Source organism: Electrona antarctica (genome assembly GCF_951216825.1).
Source record: "Electrona antarctica genome assembly, chromosome: 23".
NCBI lineage: Eukaryota > Metazoa > Chordata > Actinopteri > Myctophiformes > Myctophidae > Electrona > Electrona antarctica.
The window spans coordinates 37,177,547-37,190,789 of record NC_136804.1 but is presented as its reverse complement, the minus strand read 5'-3'; the positions used below and the strand labels follow the sequence as shown (position 1 = coordinate 37,190,789).

Genomic DNA, 13,243 nt, shown 5'->3' with positions numbered 1-13,243 from the left:
TCCTCCAGAAAATCTAACTTTGTAAAATAAAAATAAAATAAAAGGTCTAAAATAAATAACATTGGATCATTTGTTTTAGTCTAAATGTATATGTTTATCATCAGTATTTGGATATTGATACAGGAATACAACAAGTATATTTAATCTGATGAGCCTGCTGCCATTTAAACATTACATTAATTGATATTAAATGTTAATGAGTGTAAAATGTTGTCCAGTCTTACTGTGTCCAAATGTGGTTTGACTGAATGTCTTCTGTCCAGATGTGGTTTGACTGAATGTCTTCTGTCCAGGTGAGGTCGTGAATGTCTCTCTGTTGAGATGAAGACAATAGATAGTAGTTTAAGGTGTAAATGAAGTGCGGAAAGGAGCGTATTAACCCAAGCTGTGCCAAGAACGCTTGGTTACATTTTAAGCAGTAAAACCCCCTGTGCCAAGACATGAAGTTACGTTATTTTATTATTATAATTTATTTCCAGATTCAAAAAAGAAATACGTTTTTCTGACGAGCACGCGATGTGCACATGGATGCGCCCACGATGTGCACATGGATGCGCCCACGATGTGCACATGGATGCGCCCACGATGTGCACATGGATGCGCCCACGATGTGCACATGGATGCGCCCACGATGTGCACATGGATGCGCCCATGATGTGCACATGGATGCACCCACGGTTATTTATTATTTAATTTGTCCCGTGTCTCTGGCACATGGCCAGCGTTTGTATTTAACAGGTGGCGTGGATGTTTGCATGATGTCACTTACGCCGGGGCTCCACTGGACGCGTCAGCGTTGCGTCTCCGTCACTGTCAGGGAATGTTCCCTTTTTAATCAATGAAGGGTGGCTCCACTGCCTACGATGCGTTGCGTTGCGCTGCGTTCGGTGACTGCTTTAAAATTGCCCCGGTTCGTTTTTTGACCCGCGTCACACGTCCAGTGGAGCCCCGCCATTACAGGGTAAAACACTTAGAAAATGCATTGATTGTACATTATTTTACAGAGAGCTCATGACGTGGCGACAGGCATGTGTTAATAGGCCTATTAATTAACTATAATAGACCTATCGCTAATAGGCCTGTTAATTAACTATAATAGACCTATCGTTATCGCTAATAGGCCTGTTAATTAACTATAATAGACCTATCGCTAATAGGCCTGTTAATTAACTATAATAGACCTATCGTTATCGCTAATAGGCCTGTTAATTAACTATAATAGACCTATCGTTATCGCTAATAGGCCTGTTAATTAACTATAATAGACCTATCGTTATCGCTAATAGGCCTGTTAATTAACTATAATAGACCTATCGTTATCGCTAATAGGCCTGTTAATTAACTATAATAGACCTATCGTTATCGCTAATAGGCCTGTTAATTAACTATAATAGACCTATCGTTATCGCTAATAGGCCTGTTAATTAACTATAATAGACCTATCGTTATCGCTAATAGGCCTGTTAATTAACTATAATAGACCTATCGTTATCGCTAATAGGCCTGTTAATTAACTATAATAGACCTATCGTTATCGCTAATAGGCCTGTTAATTAACTATAATAGACCTATCGTTATCGCTAATAGGCCTGTTAATTAACTATAATAGACCTATCGTTATCGCTAATAGGCCTGTTAATTAACTATAATAGACCTATGGCTTACTCCACTGTACATGCAGGTATTCCAGCCTACTAGAAAAAACATCAAATAAATAATTAAAACCAGTGTTGGGTCTGCTACATGTAGCTTAAAGGAGCATTCAGTGATTTGAGTGATTTGGAAAACCACCCAGTCCGCCCCGGTAACAAAATGTGCACATGCACGCTCTACAGTGGGGGGAAGTGCAACAGGCCAACAGCATGTGCACCAAGGCCCGCCCCCACTCGATCATGATTGGAGGAAGGCCCCTCTCATCCTGATTGGATGAAGGCTTTGCCACCCGCCACCAAAACTGAAACTAGGGTTTTTTGACCCCAGGGGCTCACTGGGGACAGGGAGGAACTCCTTATATGGTCAGCACACTCTATAGTAGGGAGGATTATCCAGAAAAAAAGAAAAAATAAGTGATATTTAGATTAAGTCAAATCACTGAAAATACCTTTAACTCGCCCAACACTGGTTTTAATTATTTATTTGATGTTTTTTTTTTTGCCTAATTATCAAAAACCTAACATTAAAGTCCATAGACTTTGTTGCCACATGACGTAATTTCAGAAAGCCATGTATTGGGAGGGGCTAGCGCCCCCTAGTGATCCTCAACAGTTGAGAAATGGAGATGTGTAGCTGGGTTGTGTCTGACGGCAACGTTACGTACAATCCATCAGAATATTTCAGTCTGACGCAACAGGTCGGCTCGCAAAACCAGAGTACAAAGTGTGGATCAAGTATCAATCAATATTCTCTCAAAAACAATCTTTAATGTACTGTTTAGCTGTTGAAAGACATTGTTTGTTTGTTTGTTAGTTTTATTGTTGTGTATATTGTACAGGAGGATTGACATACTGTGTATCAGGAGGTCCAGGTTCATTACTGAAGTTATGAGGAAGGTCTCTAGACCAGTCACTCTTCACAGACAGAAGGCTGGGTGTTGGAGACTCTGCTCTGTGGTGGAGACTTCTGGAATCATAAAGATTTCTACAATTATCATGTGAATGGATATTTCAAGATTCAATATTTTCACATCACATTATACAAGTATAAGACTTGGGATTCATAGCAGCAACAAGAAAAACAGCAGAAAACTAGAAAAAGTGCCCCTTGGGGCACAGGACTCCACCAGGGCAGGTCAGGTTGTGGCCTCCTGGTGGCGCTATAATAAGCCAATGTGAAAAGGGTGCCATTTCTTCTTACGCCTTTGATGGCAATTGGATGATTTGAGGCATTTTGTTCCAAAAATTAATGAAATATGAAATATTTATAATATTTATAATAATATGAAACCAGTGTTAAGCTACATGTAGCTGACCCAACACTGGTGACAGGTTATTGATAATTAGGCTCTAATAAACAAACATTAAAGTCCATAGACTTGGTTGCCACATGATGTAATTTCAGAAAGCCATGCATTGGAGGGGCTAGCGCCCCCTAGTGATCCTCAACAGTTGAGAAATGGAGATGCGTAGCTGGATTGTGTCCGACCACAACGTTGCGCACAATCCATCAGAATATTTCAGTCTGACGCAACAGGTCGACTCGCAAAACCAGAGGACAAAGTGTGGATCAAATATCAATCAATATTCTGTCAAAAATATTCTTTAAAACAGGTTGGGGGCCCATAGTACGGTCTGATGCCCAGGACGGAGATTGATTAAAACGACGGAGATTATGATATCAAAATCGCTCCACAGCCTGGGAGCGCCTGTTGCGCAATCCTCGATGTTGCGCAACAGTGGGACGTCATGGAAAATGTTCCCCCCCTGTTTAGCCGACGACAACGGAAATCTTAAAACGTTAATAACTCGCGATCTAAATCATTCCGTCTAATCTAGTCATGATAGAATTAATAAAACCTCCCGTTGTTGTCGATCGCGTTTAGAGTGTTTTGGCTACATCTAGCTGCTACATCCACATCCGGGATAACATCCGGTCCGTCGGTAAAAGTGCTCCGTGGCTATAAATCGCTGGGCACATTTTATTAATGGATTAAATAACCCCGGGCAATAAATGTGTTAATCTACTTTTCAGCTGTGAAATGGCATTGTTCTTTGTTTGTTTGATTTATTGTTGTATATTGTACAGGAGAATTCACATACTTAGCGCGTGGAGGTCCAGGTTCATTACTGAAGTTAGGAGGAATGTCTCTAGACCGGTCACTCTTCACAGACAGAAGGCTGGGTGTTGGAGACTCTGCTCTGTGGTGGAGACTTCTGGAATCATACAGATGTTTTCTACAATTATCATGTGAATGGATATTTAAAGATTCCATATTTTCACATCACATTATACAAGTATAAGACTTGGGATTCATAGCAGCAACAAGAAAAACAGCAGAAAATATGAACATAATAAACTAGATAAAGTGCCCCTTGGGGCACAGGACTCCACGAGGGCAGGTCAGGTTGTGGCCTCCTGGTGGCGCTATAATAGGCCAATGTGAAAAAGGTGCCATTTCTTCTTACGCCTTGGACGGAAATTGGATGATTTGAGGCATTTTTTTTCAAAAATGTGTTTTGCAAAAATCCACCTGTTGGTGGCGCTATAACAGGCCAATGTGAAAAGGGTGGGATATATTCCTCAGCCTAGTAGGACAGTCTGTGAAAGATTTCACGTAAATTGGACGCTGCGTTCATGATTTGAGGCTTTTTGTTCAAAACGGGCCAATCCTGCAAATTTTGAAAGCCAATGTTAGCCATTTAGGATGGAATATCAAATATCGGAAAGATCTGCCTTGAACACATGACTATAGAGATACTGTGAAACGATTTGCGGGATTTTTGAACGAAATATGGAGGAGTAAAATAAAAAAATGTGTTTTACAAAAGTCGGCCTCCTGGTGGTGCTATAACAGGCCGTTCTGGAAAATTTGGGGCAGAGGTTCATTGTTGGCATCAAGGGAGTGTGTGTGCAAAGTTTGGCATCGACCGGGTTGACGGTGCCGGAGATTAGCTGTACATAGACGGACGGACGGACGGACGGACGGACACACGGACGGAGTGCAAAACATACTCTCCCCATGCCTTCGGCCTGGTGGAGACAATTAATTAAAACCAGTGTTGGGCAAGTTAAGCTACATGTAGCAGACCCAACACTGGCGACAGGTTATTGATAATTAGGCTCTAATAAACAAACATTAAAGTCCATAGCCTTAGTTGCCACATGACGTAATTTCAGAAAGCCATGCATTGGGAGGGGCTAGCGCCCCCTAGAGATCCTCAACAGTAGAGAAATGGAGATGTGTAGCTGGATTGTGTCTGACGGCAACGTTACGTACAATCCATCAGAATATTTCAGTCTGACGCAACAGGTCGGCTCGCAAAACCAGAGTACAAAGTGTGGATCAAATATCAATCAATATTCTGTCAAAAACATTCTTACTGTACTGTTTAGCTGGGAATGACATTGTTTGTTTGTTTGTTAGTTTTATTGTTGTGTATATTGTACAGGAGGATTGACATACTGTGTATCAGGAGGTCCAGGTTCATTACTGAAGTTATGAGGAAGGTCTCTAGACCAGTCACTCTTCACAGACAGAAGGCTGGGTGTTGGAGACTCTGCTCTGTGGTGGAGACTTCTGGAATCATAAAGATTTCTACAATTATCATGTGAATGGATATTTCAAGATTCAATATTTTCACATCACATTATACAAATATAAGACTTGGGATTCATAGCAGCAACAAGAAAAACAGCAGAAAACTAGAAAAAGTGCCCCTTGGGGCACAGGACTCCACCAGGGCAGGTCAGGTTGTGGCCTCCTGGTGGCGCTATAATAAGCCAATGTGAAAAGGGTGCCATTTCTTCTTACGCCTTTGATGGCAATTGGATGATTTGAGGCATTTTGTTCCAAAAATTAATGAAATATGAAATATTTATAATATTTATAATAATATGAAACCAGTGTTAAGCTACATGTAGCAGACCCAACACTGGCGACAGGTTATTGATAATTAGGCTCTAATAAACAAACATTAAAGTCCATAGACTTGGTTGCCACATGATGTAATTTCAGAAAGCCATGCATTGGAGGGGCTAGCGCCCCCTAGTGATCCTCAACAGTTGAGAAATGGAGATGCGTAGCTGGATTGTGTCCGACCGCAACGTTGCGCACAATCCATCAGAATATTTCAGTCTGACGCAACAGGTCGACTCGCAAAACCAGAGGACAAAGTGTGGATCAAATATCAATCAATATTCTGTCAAAAATATTCTTTAAAACAGGTTGGGGGCCCATAGTACGGTCTGATGCCCAGGACGGAGATTGATTAAAACGACGGAGATTATGATATCCAAATCGCTCCACAGCCTGGGAGCGCCTGTTGCGCAATCCTCGATGTTGCGCAACAGTGGGACGTCATGGAAAATGTTCCCCCCCTGTTTAGCCGACGACAACGGAAATCTTAAAACGTTAATAACTCGCGATATAAATCATTCCGTCTAATCTAGTCATGATAGAATTAATAAAACCTCCCATTGTTGTCGATCGCGTTTAGAGAATTTGGCATAGAGGTTCATCGTTGGCATCAAGGGAGTGTGTGCGCAAAGTTTGGCATCGACTGGGTTAACGGTGCCAGAGATTAGCGGACGGACACACGGACACATGGACACACACACACGGACAGTCGGACACACGGACGGAGTGCTAAACATACTCTCTCCCCATGTCGTCGGCCTGGTGGAGACAATTAATTAAAACCAGTGTTGGGCAAGTTAAGCTACATTTGGCTGGCCCAACACTGGCAACAGGTTATTGATAATGGTCTCTAATAAACAAACATTAAAGTCCATAGACTTGGTTGCCACATGACATGTTCCAGAAAGCCATGCATTGGAGGGGCTAGCGCCCCCTAGCGATCCTCAACAGTTGAGAAAATAAGATGCGTAGCTGGGTTGTGTCTGACGGCAACGTTACGTACAATCCATCAGCATATTTCAGTCTGGCGCAACAGGTCGACTTGCAAAACCAGAGTACAAAGTGTGGATCAAATATCAATCAATATTCTGTCAAAAACATCCTTAATGTACTGTTTAGCTGTGAAATGACATTGTTTGTTTGTTTGTTTGTTTTATTGTTGTATATTGTACAGGAGAATTCACATACTTAGCCTGTGGAGGTCCAGGTTCATTAGTGAAGTTAATAGGGTTTCCCATAGACTTGTCACTCTTCACAGACAGAAGGCTGGGTGTTGGAGACTCTGCTCTGTGGTGGACACTTCTGGAATCATACAATTATCATGTGAATGGATATTTCAAGATTCCATATTTTCACATCACATTATACAAGTATAAGAATTGGGATTCATAGCAGCAACAAGAAAAACAGCAGAAAATATGAACAGGGTAAACTAGATAAAGTGCCCCTCTGGGCACAGGTCTCCACTAGGGCAGGTCAGGTAGTGGCCTCCTGGTGGCGCTATAATAGGCCAATGTGAAAAAGGTGCCATTTCTTCTTACGCCTTGGATGGCAATTGGATGACTTGAGGAATTTGTTTTTTACAAAAATGTGTTTTGCAAAAATCCACCGGTTGGTGGCGCTATAACAGGCCAATGTGAAAAGGGTGGGATATATTACTCAGCCTAGTAGGAACGTTTGTGAAAGATTTCACCTAAATTGCACGCTGCGTTCATGATTTGAGGCTTTTTGTTAAAAATGGGCCAATCCTGCAAATTTTGAAAGCCAATGTTAGCCAATTAGGATGCAATATGAAATATCAGACAGATCTGTCTTGAGCACATGACTATAGAGATAGTGTGTAACGATTTGCAGGATTTTTAGACAAAATATGGAGGAGTAAAATAAAAATAAAAGTTTTACAAAAGTCGGCCTCCTGGTGGTGCTATAACAGGCCGTTCTGGAGAATTTGGCATAGAGGTTCATCGTTGGCATCAAGGGAGTGTGTGCGCAAAGTTTGGCATCGACTGGGTTAACGGTGCCAGAGATTAGCGGACGGACACACGGACACATGGACACACACACACGGACAGTCGGACACACGGACGGAGTGCTAAACATACTCTCTCCCCATGTCGTCGGCCTGGTGGAGACAATTAATTAAAACCAGTGTTGGGCAAGTTAAGCTACATTTGGCTGGCCCAACACTGGCAACAGGTTATTGATAATGGTCTCTAATAAACAAACATTAAAGTCCATAGACTTGGTTGCCACATGACATGTTCCAGAAAGCCATGCATTGGAGGGGCTAGCGCCCCCTAGCGATCCTCAACAGTTGAGAAAATAAGATGCGTAGCTGGGTTGTGTCTGACGGCAACGTTACGTACAATCCATCAGCATATTTCAGTCTGGCGCAACAGGTCGACTTGCAAAACCAGAGTACAAAGTGTGGATCAAATATCAATCAATATTCTGTCAAAAACATCCTTAATGTACTGTTTAGCTGTGAAATGACATTGTTTGTTTGTTTGTTTGTTTTATTGTTGTATATTGTACAGGAGAATTCACATACTTAGCCTGTGGAGGTCCAGGTTCATTAGTGAAGTTAATAGGGTTTCCCATAGACTTGTCACTCTTCACAGACAGAAGGCTGGGTGTTGGAGACTCTGCTCTGTGGTGGACACTTCTGGAATCATACAATTATCATGTGAATGGATATTTCAAGATTCTATATTTTCACATCACATTATACAAGTATAAGACTTGGGATTCATAGCAGCAACAAGAAAAACAGCAGAAAATATGAACATAATAAACTAGATAAAGTGCCCCTCGGGGCACAGGTCTCCACCAGGACAGGTCAGGTTGTGGCCTCCTGGTGGCGCTATAATAGGCCAATGTGAAAAGGGTGGCATTTCTTCTTACGCCTTGGACGGCAATTGGATGATTTGAGGCATTTTTTTTCAAAAATGTGTTTTGCAAAAATCCACCTGTTGGTGGCACTATAACCGGCCAATGTGAAAAGGGTGGGATATATTCCTCAGCCTAGTAGGAACATCTGTGAAAGATTTCACGTAAATTGCACGCTGCGTTCATGATTTGAGGCTTTTTGTTCAAAACGGGCCAATCTTGCAAATTTTGAAAGCCAATGTTAGCCATTCAGGATGGAATATCAAATATCGGACAGATCTGTCTTGAACACATGACTATAGAGATACTGTGAAACGATTTGCGGGATTTTTGGACGAAATATGTAGGAGTAAAATAAAAAAATGTGTTTTACAAAAGTCGGCCTCCTGGTGGTGCTATAACAGGCCGTTCTGGAGAATTTGGGGCAGAGGTTCATTGTTGGCATCAAGGGAGTGTGTGTGCAAAGTTAACAAACAATTACATTGTTTGTTTTATTGTTGTGTATATTGTACAGGAGGATTGACATACTGTGTATCAGTTGGTCCAGGTTCATTACTGAAGTTAAGAGGAATGTCTCTAGACCAGTCACTCTTCACAGACAGAAGGCTGGGTGTTGGAGACTCTGCTCTGTGGTGGAGACTTCTGGAATCATACAATGGTTTCTACAATTATCATGTGAATGGATATTTAAAGATTCTATATTTTCACATCACATTATACAAGTATAAGACTTGGGATTCATAGCAGCAACAAGAAAAACAGCAGAAAATATGAACATAATAAACTAGATAAAGTGCCCCTCGGGGCACAGGTCTCCACCAGGACAGGTCAGGTTGTGGCCTCCTGGTGGCGCTATAATAGGCCAATGTGAAAAGGGTGGCATTTCTTCTTACGCCTTGGACGGCAATTGGATGATTTGAGGCATTTTTTTTCAAAAATGTGTTTTGCAAAAATCCACCTGTTGGTGGCACTATAACCGGCCAATGTGAAAAGGGTGGGATATATTCCTCAGCCTAGTAGGAACATCTGTGAAAGATTTCATGTAAATTGCACGCTGCGTTCATGATTTGAGGCTTTTTGTTCAAAACGGGCCAATCCTGCAAATTTTGAAAGCCAATGTTAGCCATTCAGGATGGAATATCAAATATCGGACAGATCTGTCTTGAACACATGACTATAGAGATACTGTGAAACGATTTGCGGGATTTTTGGACGAAATATGGAGGAGTAAAATAAAAAAATGTGTTTTACAAAAGTCGGCCTCCTGGTGGTGCTATAACAGGCCGTTCTGGAGAATTTGGGGCAGAGGTTAATTGTTGGCATCAAGGGAGTGTGTGTGCAAAGTTAACAAACAATTACATTGTTTGTTTGTTTTATTGTTGTGTATATTGTACAGGAGGATTGACATACTGTGTATCAGTTGGTCCAGGTTCATTACTGAAGTTAAGAGGAATGTCTCTAGACCAGTCACTCTTCACAGACAGAAGGCTGGGTGTTGGAGACTCTGCTCTGTGGTGGAGACTTCTGGAATCATACAATGGTTTCTACAATTATCATGTGAATGGATATTTAAAGATTCTATATTTTCACATCACATTATACAAGTATAAGACTTGGGATTCATAGCAGCAACAAGAAAAACAACAGAAAATATGAACAGAATAAATAAAGTAGTAAAACAATATGATAACCGTTACGTACAGTAGATACTGTATAGTTAAGGAGAGACATATATCTGACAGACAGGTTGACGTACTGTGTATCAGGAGGTCCAGGTTCATTACTGAAGTTAGGAGGAATGTCTTTAGACCGGTCACTCTTCACAGACAGAAGGCTGGGAGTTGGAGACTCTGCTCTGTGGTAACGACCTCTGAAATCAGAACCATTAAGCAATATTACACCAGGGTGTGTTTTACTGTCATTAATGCCACGCCTGCGTTGGATTGTGTCTGACGGCAACGTTACGTACAATCCATCAGAATATTTCAGTCTGACGCAACAGGTCGACTCACAAACCAAAGTACAAAGTGTGGATCAAATATCAATCAATATTCTGTCAAAAACATTCTTTAATGTACTGTTTAGCTGTGGAATGACATTGTTTGTTTGTTTTATTGTTGTGTATATTGTACAGGAGGATTGACATACTGTGAGTCAGGAGGTCCAGGTTCATTACTGAAGTTAATAGGATTTCCCATAGACTTGTCACTCTTCACAGACAGTAGGCTGGGAGTTGGAGACTCTGCTCTGTGGTGGAGACTTCTGGAATCATACATGTTTTCTACAATTATCATGCGAATGGATATTTCAAGATTCCATATTTTCACATCACATTATACAAGTATAAGACTTGGGATTCATAGCAGCAACAAGAAAAACAGCAGAAAACTAGAAAAAGTGCCCCTTGGGGCACAGGACTCCACCAGGGCAGGTCAGGTTGTGGCCTCCTGGTGGCGCTATAATAGGCCAATGTGAAAAAGGTGCCATTTCTTCTTACGCCTTGGACGGAAATTGGATGATTTTAGGCATTTTGTTCCAAAAATGAATGAAATATGAAATATTTATAATATTTATAATAATATGAAACCAGTGTTAAGCTACATGTAGCTGACCCAACACTGGCGACAGGTTATTCATAATTAGGCTCTAATAAACAAACATTAAAGTCCATAGACTTGGTTGCCACATGACGTAATTTCAGAAAGCCATGCATTGGAGAGGCTAGCGCCCCCTAGCGATCCTCAACAGTTGAGAAATGGAGATGCGTAGCTGGATTGTGTCCGACCGCAACGTTGCGCACAATCCATCAGAATATTTCAGTCTGACGCAACAGGTCGACTCGCAAAACCAGAGGACAAAGTGTGGATCAAATATCAATCAATATTCTGTCAAAAATATTCTTTAAAACAGGTTGGGGGCCCATAGTACGGTCTGATGCCCAGGACGGAGATTGATTAAGACGACGGAGATTATGATATCAAAATCGCTCCACAGCCTGGGAGCGCCTGTTGCGCAATCCTCGATGTTGCGCAACAGTGGGACGTCATGTTAATAACTCGCGATCTAAATCATTCCGTCTAATCTAGTCATGATAAAATTAATAAAACCTCCCGTTGTTGTCGATCGCGTTTAGAGTGTTTTGGCTACATCTAGCTGCTACATCCACATCCGGGATAACATCTGGTCCGTCGGTAAAAGTGCTCCGTGGCTATAAATCGCTGGGCACATTTTATTAATGGATTAAATAACCCTGGGCAATAAATGTGTTAATGTACTGTTCAGCTGTGAAATGGCATTGTTCTTTGTTTGTTTGATTTATTGTTGTATATTGTACAGGAGAATTCACATACTTAGCACGTGGAGGTCCAGGTTCGTTACTGAAGTTAATAGGCTTTCCCATAGACTTGTCACTCTTCACAGACAGAAGGCTGGGTGTTGGAGACTCTGCTCTGTGGTGGAGACTTCTGGAATCATACAGATGTTTTCTACAATTATCATGTGAATGGATATTTCAAGATTCCATATTTTCACATCACATTATACAAGTATAAGACTTGGGATTCATAGCAGCAACAAGAAAAACAGCAGAAAATATGAACATAATTAACTAGATAAAGTGCCCCTTGGGGCACAGGTCTCCACCAGGGCAGGTCAGGTTGTGGCCTCCTGGTGGCGCTATAATAGGCCAATGTGAAAAAGGTGCCATTTCTTCTTACGCCTTGGACGGAAATTGGATGATTTGAGGCATTTTTTTTCAAAAATGTGTTTTGCAAAAATCCACCTGTTGGTGGCGCTATAACAGGCCAATGTGAAAAGGGTGGGATATATTCCTCAGCCTAGTAGGACAGTCTGTGAAAGATTTCACGTAAATTGGACGCTGCGTTCATGATTTGAGGCATTTTGTTCAAAACGGGCCAATCCTGCAAATTTTGAAAGCCAATGTTAGCCATTTAGGATGGAATATCAAATATCGGAAAGATCTGCCTTGAACACATGACTATAGAGATACTGTGAAACGATTTGCGGGATTTTTGGACGAAATATGGAGGAGTAAAATCTAAAAATGTGTTTTACAAAAGTCGGCCTCCTGGTGGTGCTATAACAGGCCGTTCTGGAAAATTTGGGGCAGAGGTTCATTGTTGGCATCAAGGGAGTGTGTGTGCAAAGGTTGGCATCGACCGGGTTGACAGTGCCGGAGATTAGCTGTACACAGACGGACGGACGGACACACGGACGGAGTGCAAAACATACTCTCCCCATGCCTTCGGCCTGGTGGAGACAATTAATTAAAACCAGTGTTGGGCAAGTTAAGCTACATGTAGCAGACCCAACACTGGCGACAGGTTATTGATAATTAGGCTCTAATAAACAAACATTAAAGTCCATAGCCTTAGTTGCCACATGACGTAATTTCAGAAAGCCATGCATTGGGAGGGGCTAGCGCCCCCTAGAGATCCTCAACAGTAGAGAAATGGAGATGTGTAGCTGGATTGTGTCTGACGGCAACGTTACGTACAATCCATCAGAATATTTCAGTCTGACGCAACAGGTCGGCTCGCAAAACCAGAGTACAAAGTGTGGATCAAATATCAATCAATATTCTGTCAAAAACATTCTTACTGTACTGTTTAGCTGGGAATGACATTGTTTGTTTGTTTGTTAGTTTTATTGTTGTGTATATTGTACAGGAGGATTGACATACTGTGTATCAGGAGGTCCAGGTTCATTACTGAAGTTAAGAGGAATGTCTCTAGACCAGTCACTCTTCACAGACAGAAGGCT

The 13,243-nt window shown here is 41.6% G+C and overlaps 3 protein-coding genes across 3 annotated transcripts in view; all 3 read right to left on the bottom strand.

The window, feature by feature from the left end:
• LOC306916085 (NACHT, LRR and PYD domains-containing protein 3-like) overlaps positions 1-13,243 on the bottom strand; it is a 73,995-nt gene that overhangs the window by 10,783 nt on the left and 49,969 nt on the right. The gene's annotated exons all lie outside the window — the stretch shown is intronic.
• Positions 1-13,243, bottom strand: part of LOC306916083 (NACHT, LRR and PYD domains-containing protein 3-like) — a gene marked incomplete at its 3' end in the record, with an annotated part of 28,743 nt that overhangs the window by 9,966 nt on the left and 5,534 nt on the right. Inside the window, exons 6-10 of the mRNA XM_079493814.1 lie at positions 11,812-11,925; positions 10,218-10,331; positions 8,124-8,237; positions 6,761-6,874; positions 225-313 (exon numbers count right to left, since the gene is read on the bottom strand). Coding sequence (XP_079349940.1) covers positions 225-313; positions 6,761-6,874; positions 8,124-8,237; positions 10,218-10,331; positions 11,812-11,925 — 545 coding nt within the window. The remainder of the gene's footprint in view (positions 1-224; positions 314-6,760; positions 6,875-8,123; positions 8,238-10,217; positions 10,332-11,811; positions 11,926-13,243) is intronic.
• Positions 2,000-13,243, bottom strand: part of apaf1 (apoptotic peptidase activating factor 1) — a 129,527-nt gene continuing 118,283 nt past the window's right edge. Inside the window, exon 28 of the transcript XR_013788922.1 lies at positions 2,000-2,091. The gene's annotated coding sequence lies outside the window, so the exon portion shown is untranslated. The remainder of the gene's footprint in view (positions 2,092-13,243) is intronic.